Consider the following 15128-nt stretch of genomic DNA (forward strand, 5'->3'; position numbering starts at 1 on the left):
TAACTATTAGCAGTAAATACAGCTTTTTCCATCCATCCATCTTCTTCTGCTTATCGGGAGTTAGCGGTCTGAACAGGCGTTTCTAGATCTCCCTCTGCCCAGACTCCTCCTCTAGCTCTTCTGAAACGGATGCCCCAGCCACCTCCGCTGACTCCTCTCCATGTGGAGGAGCAGCAGCTCTGCTCGGAGTTCCTCCCTGGTGACTGAGCTCCTCCCCCTGTCTCTCAGGGAGCACCCAGCCACCCTGTGCGACGGCCGGGCCGGGCCAAACGCACTTCATAGAGAAAACGAACACAAGTCTGGATGAGGTACAAAAAGAGGAGCGTGCTGCAAATAGAGACACGATGCACACCAAGAAACGACCTGCAAAAGCAAAACGCTGACTCACTGAAGTGCTTCAAACCTGCACTACCTATTAATGCGCTACGTATTAATGCGCTACGTATTCATGCGCTACGTATTAATGCGCTATGTATTCATGCGCTACGTATTCATGCGCTACGTATTAATGCGCTATGTATTCATGCGCTACGTATTCATGCGCTATGTATTCATGCGCTATGTATTCATGCGCTACGTATTCATGCGCTACGTATTCATGCACTACCTATTAATGCGCGACCTATTAATGCGCTACGTATTGATGCGCTACGTATTCATGCGCCAGGTATTCATGCGCTACCTATTCATGCGCTACCTATTAATGCGCTACGTATTAATGCGCTACGTATTAATGCGCTATGTATTCATGCGCTACGTATTCATGCGCTATGTATTCATGCGCTATGTATTCATGCGCTACGTATTCATGCGCTACGTATTCATGCACTACCTATTAATGCGCGACCTATTAATGCGCTACGTATTCATGCGCCAGGTATTCATGCGCTACCTATTCATGCGCTACCTATTAATGCGCTACGTATTAATGCGCTACGTATTAATGCGCTACGTATTAATGCGCTACGTATTAATGCGCTATGTATTCATGCGCTACGTATTCATGCGCTATGTATTCATGCGCTACGTATTCATGCGCTATGTATTCATGCGCTACGTATTCATGCGCTACGTATTCATGCGCTACGTATTCATGCGCTACGTATTCATGCGCCAGGTATTCATGCGCTACCTATTCATGCGCTACCTATTAATGCACTACGTATTAATGCACTACGTATTAATCCGCTACGTATTAATGCACTACGTATTAATGCGCTACGTATTAATGCACTACGTATTAATGCGCTACGTATTAATGCGCTACGTATTAATGCGCTACGTATTAATACACCAGGTATTAATGCGCTACGTATTAATGCGCTACGTATTAATGCACTACGTATTAATGCGCTACGTATTAATACGCCAGGTATTAATGCGCTACGTATTCATGCGCTACCTATTAATGCACTATGTATTAATGCGCTACGTATTCATGCGCGACCTATTAATGCGCTACGTATTGATGCGCGACCTATTAATGCGCGACCTATTAATGCGCTACGTATTCATGCGCCACGTATTCATGCGCTACGTATTCATACGCGACCTATTAATGCGCTACGTATTAATGCGCTACGTATTCATGTGCTACGTATTAATGCGCTACGTATTAATACGCGACCTATTAATGCGCGACCTATTAATGCGCTACGTATTAATGCGCCAGGTATTAATGCGCTATGTATTAATGCGCCAGGTATTAATGCGCTACGTATTAATGCGCCAGGTATTAATGCGTTAATGCGCTACGTATTAATGCGCTACGTATTAATGCACTACGTATTCATGCGCGACCTATTAATGCGCTACGTATTCATGCGCTACGTATTCATGCGCTACGTATTCATGCGCTATGTATTAATGCGCTACGTATTAATGCGCTACGTATTAATGCGCGACCTATTAATGCGCTACGTATTGATGCGCTATGTATTGATGCGCTACGTATTCATGCGCTACGTATTCATGCGCTACGTATTCATGCGCTACGTATTCATGCGCTACGTATTAATGCGCGACGTATTAATGCGCCAGGTATTAATGTGCTACGTATTAATGCGCTACGTATTCATGCGCGACCTATTAATGCGCTACGTATTCATGCGCCACGTATTCATGCGCTACGTATTCATGCGCTACATATTCAAGCGCTACCTATTAATGCGCTACGTATTCATGCGCTACCTATTAATGCGCTACGTACCTTGTCGGCCTCGTAATTGGAGTCGTTTTCTTTATGAAGTGCGTTTGGCCCGTGTCGGCCACCCTGTGGAGGAAACTCATTTCGACCGCTTGACTTCACGTCCCAAGACCCAGCCTCAGTCCGGGGATCAGGTTGTCCAGCCCCCGCCATTTACTGCCACCGAATCCACATTGGACCATCCCCCATGGTTCCCTGGGTTCTCACCCCACATTGGACCATCCCCCATGGTTCCCTGGGTTCTCACCCCACATTGGACCATCCCCCATGGTTCCCTGGGTTCTCACCCACGTCGTCCTTTCGGGCTGAGCTCGGCCGGGCCCCGTAGGTAGAGGCCCAGCCGCTCGCATTCGAGCCCCGACCCCCGACCCCAGACGTGGATCCAGAATCCTTTAATCAGAGATTTTTTCTCTTACATTAACTCATTGAGTGCCAGCCATTTTTAACTAAGCTATGTGCTGAATATTATTTACTATGACTATGCAAACACCAAACATAACAAATGAGTACCGGAGTGATTGGCTGTTGGAGAGGCAGATTTCAAAGTCAGGGAGGGCAGCGAATGCTTGGGTTTCCAAAAATGTTTAAAAAAAATCCATGTTAAAAAATCATTGATCATGAACTTATTACACATCAGTTAAATATTGTCTTTAAACAAGGCATTTGTGTCATTATAGAATGTCTGATATATGGCAATTTCCCTGATTATTTTGTGTGTGTGTGTGTGTGTGTGTAGGCATGGCCACAACGTACGTGCGTTACAAACAGGTGGAAGCTCTGACAGGTGAGGCTGAGCCCCGGCTCCACAGGCTGAACCTCTCCGGCCTGCTCCTCGGCTTCATCAGCTCCTTTGGGATGTGTGTCGTTGCAAACTTCCAGGTGAGTTCTGCTGGCCCGGGATTAGTTCACACATGTATATAAATATGAATGAATGAATGCATGTGTGTCTTGAGCAGAAGACCACACTGTTCTCCATGCACCTGGTGGGGGCGGTGCTGACCTTCGGGGTGGGGTTCCTCTACATCCTGCTTCAGACGATGGTCTCATTCTACATGCAGCCTCACATCCACAGCAAGACCGTCTATCTGGTCCGCCTCGCCATTGCGGTCTGGACCCTTTGTAGTGCCGTCATCAGTATCTTTAATGAAGCGAAGGCCGGCCTGAGTGTGTCTGTGTGGACTCGGATTGGTGCTGACTGGAGACGGGGACACGTCTGGACTCTGGTTCCACAACAGGAACGTCACAGCTACTGCCCTGACGGTAGCAGTTTGGTGCTTTTGTTGTCATCCAACACGTGTGTTCTTGGATTTTGTTCATCAAAGCTTAGAACCATCTTCTTTGTGCGGCATTATTATCTCTACTAAGGCGGTCATTTTCTCACGTGTCCATTGGGTGGGAGATTATTTCTTATGCAATAAGGAGTGGATTGGAATCAGCCACAAACTGGAACACGCGCTCCTTGTAGTGAAACGCCGAACCTTAACCGTGTCCCGTCAGTGTTTCTCTCATCAGTCATCATGTACAGCAGTCTGCCGGGAGTGGACGTTTCTCACAAACTGCACTGGACTCCTGGAGAGACGGTCAGTCCCTGTCTTCCTGCATGACAGCGAAAATAAAGTAGAACGTTATACAGTAGTCCCTCATTTTCCGCGGGGGTTACGTTCCAAAAACAAGCCGCAATAACTGAAATCCGCAATGTAGTGATCTTTATTTTTTTACAATTATTGTACATGTACATAAATGTTTTAAGGCTGTAAAACCCCTCACCACACACTTTATACACGTTTAACAGTCAGGCATTAATCTAAATAGATTGTTTCAGTATTATAGAATGAAACCAAAGATCAAAACCTTTTCAGAACTAAACATTAGTTTGAGAAATATAAATATATAGTACGTACAGTAAACGTTTTCCTGTTAATAATGTTAAGGCGTGCAGGTCGAGGAAAGAGCCGCTTGGAGTGCAGAAGAACAAATATTCTACTCGTGCTGTCTTTAGCCTCTCATGCTGCTTTATTGGATAGCTTAGCACAGCGGAACGGCAGCGGCTACATGTATCAACAGGAAGAAACAAAACCCAAAAGGGACGTGACGTTTATGCTCCTACAAATAAAAGCCTCTTTTTACACAGAAAATAAGAGCGCTATTAAACAAACGCTTAACAAATAAACATGATAGCTTTTAGAAATAACAAATTTAATTTTAATGATCAACCTACGAGGTTGAACACATGAGAAGTTATTAATAGTGACTCGCGCGTATTTCACAGTTCCTCCGACCGCGCCCCTTCGTCCTTGCGCCGTTTCAAGGCGCATTCAAGTGCAAGAAATAAAATCTGAAAAATTGCATTAAAACTCCGCGAAGCAGCGAAGTCGCGGTAGATGAACCGCATTATATCGAGGGACTACTGTATTTGCATGTCTGTTTTAAGAATCATACCTTCCGTTAATTCGGCATCGTTTCAACTCTGAGGTTGTTTTTGTCTTTCTCAGGGCTACAGTGCTCATATTATCAGCACCGTGTCTGAATGGTCTCTAGCGCTCTCCTTCATCAGCTTCTTCCTCACCTACGTCAGAGACTTTCAGGTACGCCGTCCTCCTGTCTCTCACACTGCTGCTCATTACGGCCTGACATGCATTGCTGTGGACTTTCACTGTGACAATTGACCTGGCCTGGATGGATTTGTGTCGAAACGATGACGCTTGAGATACAACTCTGCAGCGGCTATAGAACCGAGAGTACGCCGTCCCGAGAGCTAGTCTCTGTCTGGGAATCGGGCTGTCGAGCCCCCCGCCGTTGACTGCCACCCATTTGCATCTGATTTCTGTGGTTCCCTGGGTGGGTGGTGAGTCAGCCAGAGGTTGGACCCAACTTTTCTTAGTTTGGCCAGTCACCAGGACCTGTTTGTATTGGGAGCCCATACAGGAGCATAAAGCCCTGGACAATATACCGCTTGTGATCTTTCGGGCACTCAAACTCCCCCATCGCGATACGATGGGGAGTCTTTGCCTCAAGTGGAGGACTTCCAGTGTCTTTGAGTCTTGCTCACGAGTGAGGGAAGGATGGAGCGGTGCAGCGGCTGCAGTGATGCAGTCGTCGTATTGGTCTGTCGTGGTGATTGACCTGTCAATCTACGTTGCTACTCACCTATGGTCACGAGCAGGAGTGTTCTGGGCAAGTCCCGCCAGGAGGAGTCCTCCAGGGAAGACCTCAGACACGGAGGAGACTGTCTCTCAGCTGGCCTGGGAACGCCTCGGGATCCCTCCGTAAGAGCTGGAGGATGGATAGACGTCTAATAACACTCGACTAGCTGTTCTGGAAGCAGTGACGGCAATCGGGGTTGCTGTATTGGAATTTGCATGAATTAAATGTAAGACAGACCTGAAACAGTGGGCAGAAACCCAAACAAAGCAAATGTTAATTAAACAACTGCCTTTGTGCATACGAAAATACATTTATTCTACCAATAATAGGCAAATCATTTTAGGTCCCACATGTTGGGTTGCTGTTCCATCCACCTGCAAATAAAAACAGATTTCAATGAGAACATGTGTCCAGTAGAAGAGAAAACGCACAAGGCACCGCTACAGTGGAACCTCGGTTGTCGAACATAATTTGTTCCCTAATACTGTTTGAAAACCGAAACTATATTTCCCATAAGAAATAATGGATACCGAGTTGTTCGATAACTGAGCTTCCACTGTATTATATTTATTTCTGAAATAAACATTTTCTCCAGTTATTTACATGCAAGTTTATCATCTTAAATTGTAAATAATCCAAGATCAATGCAGTTCATGCAATTAATGATTATCAAGTGGTACCATATTACAAGCCGCTTTAACCAGAATAAAGGATTAAAACAAGCTAAATGTACCAGAACGTCTGATAGAATAAATTATATTGGGATTCTTCTATGACAAGCAAAAGGCCGTTATTACACTAAAATCTCCACTTGTGGAAATGTTTGAAGAAAAATCCAGGCAAAGATTTTTTTTTGCTTTCCACAGATATAAATGCATAAAATTCACAAAAAACATAACTGGAAGTGAATGCTTGGAAGTTTTTGACAGATAAATCTGTGTGCAAGTTACAAAGGAAAACACGTCTCCGAAATTATTCTGACCTTGAGCATAGTATAGACCAGGGGTGGGTCGGCAACCCAAAATGTTGAAAGAGCCGTATTGGACCCAAAAAACAAATATGTCTGGAGCCGCAAAAAATGCAAAGCCTTATATAAGCCTTATAATCAGGCTGTATCTGTATTCCCAAACGGCTCTTTTTCTCTCATCTCCATCCGGATATTTTTGAGCAAAGTCTTTGTTGTTTGCTAACTTCTCATTACATTTTAAGCATACCGGTAAACCCGTCAGCAGTGAAGGCGAACGAATCAGCCCACGTATCATTAAACGTTCTGTTTTCTTCAGACACTTTTCTTTTCTTACATTTATCCATAGTTGTCCTACCTGGGGGTCAAAAAATTCAAGAAATTGCGCGCAATTTGGCGGTTGTGACCGGATATATATCGATGGTTGTGACGTATATTATGAGCGACAAAATAATTGAATATGTTTTATTTTGTATTATTTATAATCACCATAATCTTCAAATTTAGAGTTACATTTTAAAAACGAACAAAAATAAAATACATTGAATTAAATACTCATTATTTATTTTCTAAAGCCACAGGGAGCCGCAGCAGAGGGATGAAAGAGCCACATGCGGCTCCGGAGCCGCGGGTTGCTGACCCCTGGTATAAACGTATAGATCTAGCACATTGTGGCTGCACTAAGCCTAAGGCCAGGATACGTCAGTCTTTTTCTCCGACCTTATCTTTGGTTCGTCAGGATTTATTGCCTTGTTCAACTCTTCAAAAGTTATGCCCAAAGTCTTCCTCTGATCGTTCTTGTAATTATAACAGCAAAACACTGGAAAGACCGAAAGACTTCTTGACAGAGTCCGAAACCGGCTTCGACTCTGCCAGCTTCATCGGCGACCACAACTTCCAAGATGGCGGACGCATGCCCGCGTTGAAATTCCGTGACCGCCAGTCTATGTTGTGGGATGTCTATGGGAGGAAGTCTGGGGAAAGGGAAGGCTGGGAATTCTTGCTTGGACTGTTGCCTCCACGACCTGGAAGAGGATGGATGGGTGGAAATAATTCTTTGTGGGACCCAAATATATTTATCCGTTTCATAAAACTGGGAAAGTCACGAAGGGGTCTCTGATTGACGACATTGTGTGTAACTTTCTGTTCTTGGTTTCTTTTCTCGTGAAGAAAATCAACTTGAGAGCAGAAGCAGATTTGCAGAGCGACCACCTTTATGACTGGCCGCACGGCGAAGCTGCAGCAACGCAGAACGGCAATCCCGAAGCCTCCGAGTCGTCTCCATTGCTGGCGGGAAAGCAGTGACCAGCAACCGATCGATTCAAATAAAACGGCTTCCGTAATGTTGAGTGTTTTCTAATCATGTTTGGAGACGTTTCACGAGGACGTTCTTAATCTGGCGGCCCTTCCAGGGTCAGGGGTCATGTTCTCGTCCTCTGCTGGTCTGGGATGGGGACGGGAAGCATCCTGTAGAAACGCAACCAAAACTAGAAAAGATTAGCAGATTAGTGAATCTGTAGATGGAGTTCTCAATGTCAATGTGCCATATCCTTTCCCGACTCCGTTCTGGATATTGAGGAACGAACTTTGAAGCGCCATTGACTGCAATGCTGACAAAAACAGTCAAACTAATCTGGAATCCAGGATCTCTTATCGATCACCACCCAAATGTAATCCTCTGTTCCTGGTAACATTCCCAACATTTCCTGAAGATTTCCTCCAGACCCGTCCAGAACTTTTTGAGGTATCTTGCAGACGGACAGGCCTCGGCCGGGGTAACTATATTCTCACTGGAGGCACCATGTGAGCGGGAAGACGGAGAATTGTATTAATTCCTATCTGAAATTTGCTGAACTGGCCCTTTAACCCAAATGTTTCTTTGGCATCGAGGCTCAGCCGCTCTGCGCATCTAACGCTCCAGTTGTGTTGTTACACGTTTGTTACCATGTAACAACTGAATAAATGGCATCTTGTGAGTCCTTTAAGTCTTTCATTCTTGCTCGTTTCGTTAAACAGCAGGGAGCGGTTCATGAGTCGTGGTTTTCCCATTGCAGCGAAAGATCGGCAGGTCCAGACCCAAAAGGACCTTTCAACTGGCAGGTCATTTATAAGAAGGGTACTTTTAATTTCTTAACCCTTTAAAGCCCAAACCATGTCATAATTGTCTTCCGCACGGAAATAGATATATATTTAAAAAGCATTGCACGCTGTAATAACAGTAAAGCTGTAAAAACATTTGTTTTATTTTACTTATTTATTTTTCCTCCCCCTGGCAAGCTTATTGTTTTTTTCTTTTTGTTTCGTTTAATGTTTTTATTGACTTGACATGCAATATATTTCAATTAAAAATAAAATAAAATAAAAAGTACACGCTAAGAAAAAAAACTGCTCCAGGCACGCCTTCACCCTTAGCCCTCCCCATTCATGTTACAGGGCCCCGACACCCCCGGTAACGTGAGCAGTAGAAATCCCGCCCATGTTTTCGTTTCATTCATGTTACGGGGCCCCGACACCCCCGGTAACGTGAGCAGTAGAAATCCCGCCCATGTTTTCGTTTCATTCATGTTACGGGGCCCCGACACCCCCGGTAACGTGAGCAGTAGAAATCCCGCCCATGTTTTCGTTTCATTCATGTTACGGGGCCCCGACACCCCCGGTAACGTGAGCAGTAGAAATCCCGCCCATGTTTTCGATCAGTGTTGTGAAACTTATTGAAAATGAATGCTACGTCACAGGATCGATTTACGTAAGGGGCGGTGAGCGCCTCAGTAAACAAATAAATATAGTTTTTAAACATTATTTTCGTTCGAGTCCAAATTAAATATCTTGGACGGGTAAAAAATTAAAGTATTTGAAAACTCATCGGCATCTCCTTCATTTTTTAATATACGAATTTTATTTTGAAAACCATTGCCGGAAGTAGCCATTGTACACACGGCTGTCTTGTACACATCGACCGTTCAAGCCGAGCTGCTCTCACGTCTGCGTCGTTTCTGAGTCGTGGGTTGACCCGGTTCAGCTCAGTTCACACCGGCGTCGGTCATCCCGGTGACCCCGATGTTTTCACCGGCTCGGACGGTACCCGCCAGGCTTCTCAGGCCGGCCTTGGGGTTCCCTGTCCGCCTGGCCTCTGAGCAGAGAGGTAACAACATTCTGGAGCAGCTAGCATGAAGCTAATCCGGCAGTGACGCACTTTGCTACTCCGGCTCGTGATGAAGCGGGGCTCGGGCCTTTAACTCTTGCGTTGCCCCCGGACAGGCACCCTCCTCACGGGGAGGGATCTGGTGTCGTTCTGGGGGGAATGTCAAAAGCTCAACTTTCCGCACGAAGACCATTTATTTATTTATCGAGCTAGCTCGGCAGCTAGCTCTAGCTAGCCGCGTCACCCAGGGACGCGCACACGTTTACGCACGCGAGCTACTTGTAACGTGATCTACCGTCGATATAAAAACATTTAATTATTCCATTATTACTGAATGGAATCGGGCAGCCTCGAGGGCACCTCCGAGTGGTCGTCGGTCACGATGGACCCAATGACCTTCTGACCTTCTGGCGCTTCTGTCTGCAGAGTTGGTAAAGAAGCATGACCTTGAGAAGGATGAGCCACGCCCCCTCTACATGGATTTCCAGGCCACCACGCCCATGGTAACCATTGGCAACCGTGCTGCCGAGGTTCCCGGTCTTGCCCGCTGATGATCGAGTGTACTGTGTGTGTTGGCGTGCAGGACCCCCGCGTCCTGGATGCCATGATGCCTTTCCAGGTGAATCACTATGGCAACCCTCACTCCAGGACTCACGCCTACGGCTGGGAGAGTGAGAGCGCCATGGAGACGGCCAGGAAGGTAGCGAGACGGGGGACATTTGTCCACGTAGCGTCTCTCGCACCACCGCAGTGATCTTGTCCCGTTTCTCGCTCGCTGAGCAGCAGGTGGCGGATTTGATTGGCTCGGATCCCAGAGAGATCATCTTCACGAGTGGCGCCACCGAGTCCAACAACATGTCCATCAAGGTCCGCCCCCCCCCCCCCCCCCTCGGGCCGGGTCCACTGAAACGACCCCGTCTGTTCTGCAGGGCGTGGCTCGGTTCTACCAGTCCAAGAAGCGGCACCTGATCACCACTCAGACGGAACACAAGTGCGTTCTGGACTCGTGTCGGGTTCTGGAGGCCGAGGGGTTCCGTGTCAGCTACCTGCCGGTCCAAAAGAACGGCCTGCTGGACCTCGAGGTAACGCGTCTGATGCACAGACATCCGACGCATCCGACAGACCGCCTGCCTGTGTGTCCAGGTTCTCCAGGCGTCCATCCGTCCCGACACCTCGCTGGTGTCCGTGATGACCGTGAACAACGAGATCGGAGTCAAGCAGCCCATCGCAGAGATCGGTAACCGTGGTTTCATTCACACGTTGCCGTGGTTACTTCGGGAGTTGCTTCTCTCCTCAGCCGTCACTCTCGCGGAATTAATCCTCGTGGATTGCGATAACATTTATCGTGTTAGACTTTCTCCTGCCAGAACGTCGTCGTCCTGCCGGAACGTCGTCGTCCTGCCGGAACGTCGTCGTCCTGCCTGAACGTCGTCGTCCTGCCGGAACGTCGTCTTCCTGCCGGAACGTCGTCGTCCTGCCGGAACGTCGTCGTCCTGCCGGAACGTCTTCTTCCTGCCGGAACGTCGTTGTCCTGCCTGAACGTCGTCGTCCTGCCGGAACGTCGTCGTCCTGCCGGAACGTCGTCTTCCTGCCGGAACGTCGTCGTCCTGCCGGAACGTCTTCTTCCTGCCGGAACGTCGTCTTCCTGCCGGAACGTCGTCTTCCTGCCGGAACGTCGTCATCCTGCACGAACGTCGTCTTCCTGCCGGAACGTCGTCGTCCTGCCGGAACGTCGTCGTCCTGCCTGAACGTCTTCTTCCTGCCGGAACGTCGTCTTCCTGCCGGAACGTCGTCGTCCTGCCGGAACGTCTTCTTCCTGCCGGAACGTCGTCTTCCTGCCGGAACGTCGTCTTCCTGCCGGAACGTCGTCGTCCTGCCGGAACGTCGTCGTCCTGCCTGAACGTCTTCTTCCTGCCGGAACGTCGTCTTCCTGCCGGAACGTCGTCGTCCTGCCGGAACGTCTTCTTCCTGCCGGAACGTCGTCTTCCTGCCGGAACGTCGTCTTCCTGCCGGAACGTCGTCGTCCTGCCGGAACGTCGTCGTCCTGCCGGAACGTCTTCTTCCTGCCGGAACGTCGTCTTCCCGTCGGAACGTCGTCTTCCTGCCGGAACGTCGTCTTCCTGCCGGAACGTCGTCGTCCTGCACGAACGTCGTCGTCCTGCCGGAACGTCGTCTTCCTGCCGGAACGTCGTCGTCCTGCCGGAACGTCGTCTTCCTGCCGGAACGTCGTCGTCCTGCCGGAACGTCTTCTTCCTGCCGGAACGTCGTCTTCCTGCCGGAACGTCGTCTTCCTGCCGGAACGTCGTCGTCCTGCACGAACGTCGTCGTCCTGCCGGAACGTCGTCTTCCTGCCGGAACGTTGTCTTCCTGCCTGAACGTCGTCTTCCTGCCGGAACGTCGTCTTCCTGCCGGAACGTCGTCTTCCTGCCGGAACGTCGTCGTCCTCGCTGTGTTTCTAAAGAGCAGCGTTTACTTTGCTTCTTTTCGTATTTATTTGAACTGTTTGAGCGCGTTCAACTGAATCCTTGTTTGTGTGCGTCAACATGGCCGATGATCGATCTGATTGATCTCTTCTCCTGTTCCCAGGTCGGATTTGCCGTTCTAAAGGAATCTTCCTTCACACGGATGCTGCTCAGGCTGTTGGGAAGATTCCCATCAATGTTTCTGACTGGAAGATTGATCTGATGTCCATCAGCGCTCACAAACTATATGGACCCAAAGGTTAGCTGTTAGCATGTAGCTTTACCGCTGAGCCTCTCATCCACATCAGCACCATGATGACATCACTTCCTGTGTATTTCTGGGGGGGAGACGTTTCACCTTCCATCCTCGAGGTGAAACGGCAGGTCCGGTTGATTCTTCCGTGGTTTACCTGGATGACTATGGGCGAAAGGCGGGGCACACCTCGGACACGTCGCCAGCGCTTTGACAGACAACCATTCACACACTGCCCACGGTGGGGGGGGGCGGGGGGGGACTTAAAAACCACACACAGATCCAATTTGAACCTGGTACCTTCTCGCTGTGAGGCAGCAGCGCTACCCGCTGCACCACCATGGCGCTCCGTTGAAGAAACATGTTTTATCTTTATAGCTCTATACGGGTGGTGATACGTGACATCACAGGTGTGTGTGTGTGTGTGTGTGTGTGTGTGTGTGCGCGTACAGGTGTGGGAGCTTTGTACGTGCGTCGCCGGCCCCGGGTGCGTTTGGAGCCACTGCAGAACGGGGGCGGGCAGGAGAGGGGCCTACGCTCCGGCACCGTCCCCACCCCCCTGGCTGTCGGGCTGGGAGCCGCATGCAGCATATCTCAGCAGGAGATGGAGGTAAGAGAAATAAACCAACCCCCCCCGACTCCACAAACCTCTTTAAACGGAATCTGTGTGCGTGTGTGTGCGTGTGTGTGTGTGTGCATCTACAGTATGATCACTGCAGGATCTCCAAACTGGCTGATCGTCTGGTAACGAAGATCATGTCTGGGCTTCCGGATGTTATCATGAATGGAGACCCAGAACAACGCTACCCTGGTACACGCACGCACACACACACACACACACACACACACACACACCATTCTGAACGTGGACAGAAGCGTCTTCAGCAGCCTGGCTGTGTTCCCTCTTCAGGCTGTGTGAACCTGTCCTTTGCCTATGTGGAGGGAGAAAGTCTGCTGATGGCGCTCAAGGATGTTGCTCTGTCATCTGGGAGGTCAGACACACACATTTAAAGGGGGGGGGGGGGGGGGGGGGCTCCTATTCAGGTTCAGCTGTACCCATAGTGCGTCACCATCCCAGGTGAGATGATTCACTTTCATGCTCCTTAGTTCAAGATTGGCTTTGTGAAAGGTAGAAACAACTTGAAATGTTCCAGGACACGGACACACACACACGCACACACACACACACACACGCACACACAGTGTGTCTTCTAAGCGGGTTCGATGAATGGGTGTTTGTGTTTCTTTAGTGCGTGTACTTCAGCGTCTCTGGAACCGTCGTATGTGCTCCGCGCTATCGGCGCAGATGAAGACCTGGCTCATTCTTCCATCAGGTAGAACCACACACTGGTTATAACCTGGTAATAACGCTTATTACAGAACCACGCACCGTCATAACCTGGTAATAACGCTTATTATAGAACCATACACTGGTTATAACCTGGTAATAACGCTTATTATAGAACCACACACGGTCATAACCTGGTAATAACGCTTATTATAGAACCACGCACCGGTCATAACCTGGTAATAACGCTTATTATAGAACCACGCACCGGTCATAACCTGGTAATAACGCTTATTATAGAACCATACACTGGTTATAACCTGGTAATAACGCTTATTATAGAACCACACACGGTCATAACCTGGTAATAACGCTTATTATAGAACCACGCACCGGTCATAACCTGGTAATAACGCTTATTATAGAACCACACATGGTCATAACCTGGTAATAACGCTTATTATAGAACCACGCACCGGTCATAACCTGGTAATAACGCTTATTACAGGTTTTACTCCCTGTATTTTATTCAGCTTGTACCTTTCCGTTTCTGTGTGTGTTTTAGGTTTGGCATTGGCAGGTTCACCACAGAAGAGGAGGTCGACTACACCGCCAATAAATGTATCCACCAGGTGTCCAGACTCCGAGAGATGAGGTGACGCCACTGAGCTGATTGTTCTGCTTTATTATCAGTTATTATCACGTAATCACCGTGTTTGTTTGTCCGTCTGTTCGCAACATATCTGAGAATGTTAGATGGATCTTGATGAAATGTTGGGAATGTTACCAGGAACAGTGATGATCCAGAAGAGATCCTGGATTCGAGAGCGAGAACGTTGTCTGTGAGGCGTTGACTCGGAACCGATAACCGGTCTCTCTCTCTCTCTCTCTCTCTCTCCTGTCTGTTAGTCCTCTGTGGGAGATGGTTCAAGAAGGCATCGATCTAAAGAGCATCAAGTGGTCGCAGCATTAGAGCAACCTGCCACTCCCTGGCTGGCACAGACTCCCAGGAACGTCTGGGAATAGCTTCCCAGCATTTCCTTACTGGACGAAAAACAAAACGCGCACAAACGTCCTGTCTGCTTATAACTGTATTTACTTTGTCCTCGTTGAAGCTACTCTAACTGCGCTACTAACTCGGTGTGACGTCGAGTGCATCAGTTTGTCTCAGCTGTTGCTGAAGTGAACTTCTAAAGCAGGTCGGAGGTTACTGTGGTGATCTCTGCCGATCAATTGAGATCGAATTGCATTGAAAGAAAAGCTAATGGCAGCCAAAGGCAGCAGGGCCACATCTACTTGTTTTGCTGCGTCAGATATTTTCACTTGATTAAACCTACTTGCTCCTCTCAGGCCACCCCCCCCCCCCAGGTTTTCTACAAACACAAGTTGAAAGTGGTTGTATTACTTTGTTGGACACTACCAAAGGAGTGAGGCTCACGTCTGTGTCACACATATCGGGCTGACGTTGTGGGTGACCCTGAAAGCCCAGGAACAACCATCTGAAATCTGAGAGAGTTTTTTATTCCAAAGACTTCAGCCTTTTCAGGTCGTATTTACTGAACACCTGCAGTTCCTCGTTTTCTGTGACACAATTATCCAATAAAGCAATCAACAGTATTTTGTTTTTGTTTTTGTTAAACTTTTATTCGCTCCACTGAGGCAGGAGAAG

At 48.2% G+C, this 15128-nt stretch overlaps 2 protein-coding genes across 2 annotated transcripts in view; both read left to right on the forward strand.

Moving 5' to 3' along the window:
* Positions 1 to 8293, forward strand: part of LOC137898502 (DNA damage-regulated autophagy modulator protein 2-like) — a 12143-nt gene extending 3850 nt beyond the window's left edge. The window contains exons 4-8 of the mRNA XM_068742543.1: positions 2943 to 3085; positions 3163 to 3340; positions 3704 to 3786; positions 4699 to 4791; positions 7485 to 8293. Of these exons, the coding sequence (XP_068598644.1) occupies positions 2943 to 3085; positions 3163 to 3340; positions 3704 to 3786; positions 4699 to 4791; positions 7485 to 7619 (632 nt within the window). The 3' untranslated portion in view covers positions 7620 to 8293. The remainder of the gene's footprint in view (positions 1 to 2942; positions 3086 to 3162; positions 3341 to 3703; positions 3787 to 4698; positions 4792 to 7484) is intronic.
* A 906-nt stretch (positions 8294 to 9199) lies between these two features.
* Positions 9200 to 15076, forward strand: nfs1 (NFS1 cysteine desulfurase). Its single transcript, XM_068742339.1, has 13 exons — positions 9200 to 9456; positions 9883 to 9959; positions 10040 to 10156; positions 10240 to 10323; positions 10386 to 10538; positions 10600 to 10693; positions 12043 to 12177; positions 12624 to 12781; positions 12877 to 12982; positions 13082 to 13163; positions 13422 to 13505; positions 14025 to 14114; positions 14369 to 15076. Exons 1-13 carry the CDS (start codon positions 9372 to 9374, stop codon positions 14430 to 14432), a joined length of 1329 nt encoding a protein of 442 aa, XP_068598440.1. The 5' UTR covers positions 9200 to 9371; the 3' UTR covers positions 14433 to 15076.
* The last annotated feature ends 52 nt before the right edge of the window (positions 15077 to 15128 follow it).

The sequence above is a fragment of the Brachionichthys hirsutus genome, chromosome 8, assembly GCF_040956055.1.
Source record: "Brachionichthys hirsutus isolate HB-005 chromosome 8, CSIRO-AGI_Bhir_v1, whole genome shotgun sequence".
Classification (NCBI taxonomy): Eukaryota; Metazoa; Chordata; class Actinopteri; order Lophiiformes; family Brachionichthyidae; genus Brachionichthys; species Brachionichthys hirsutus.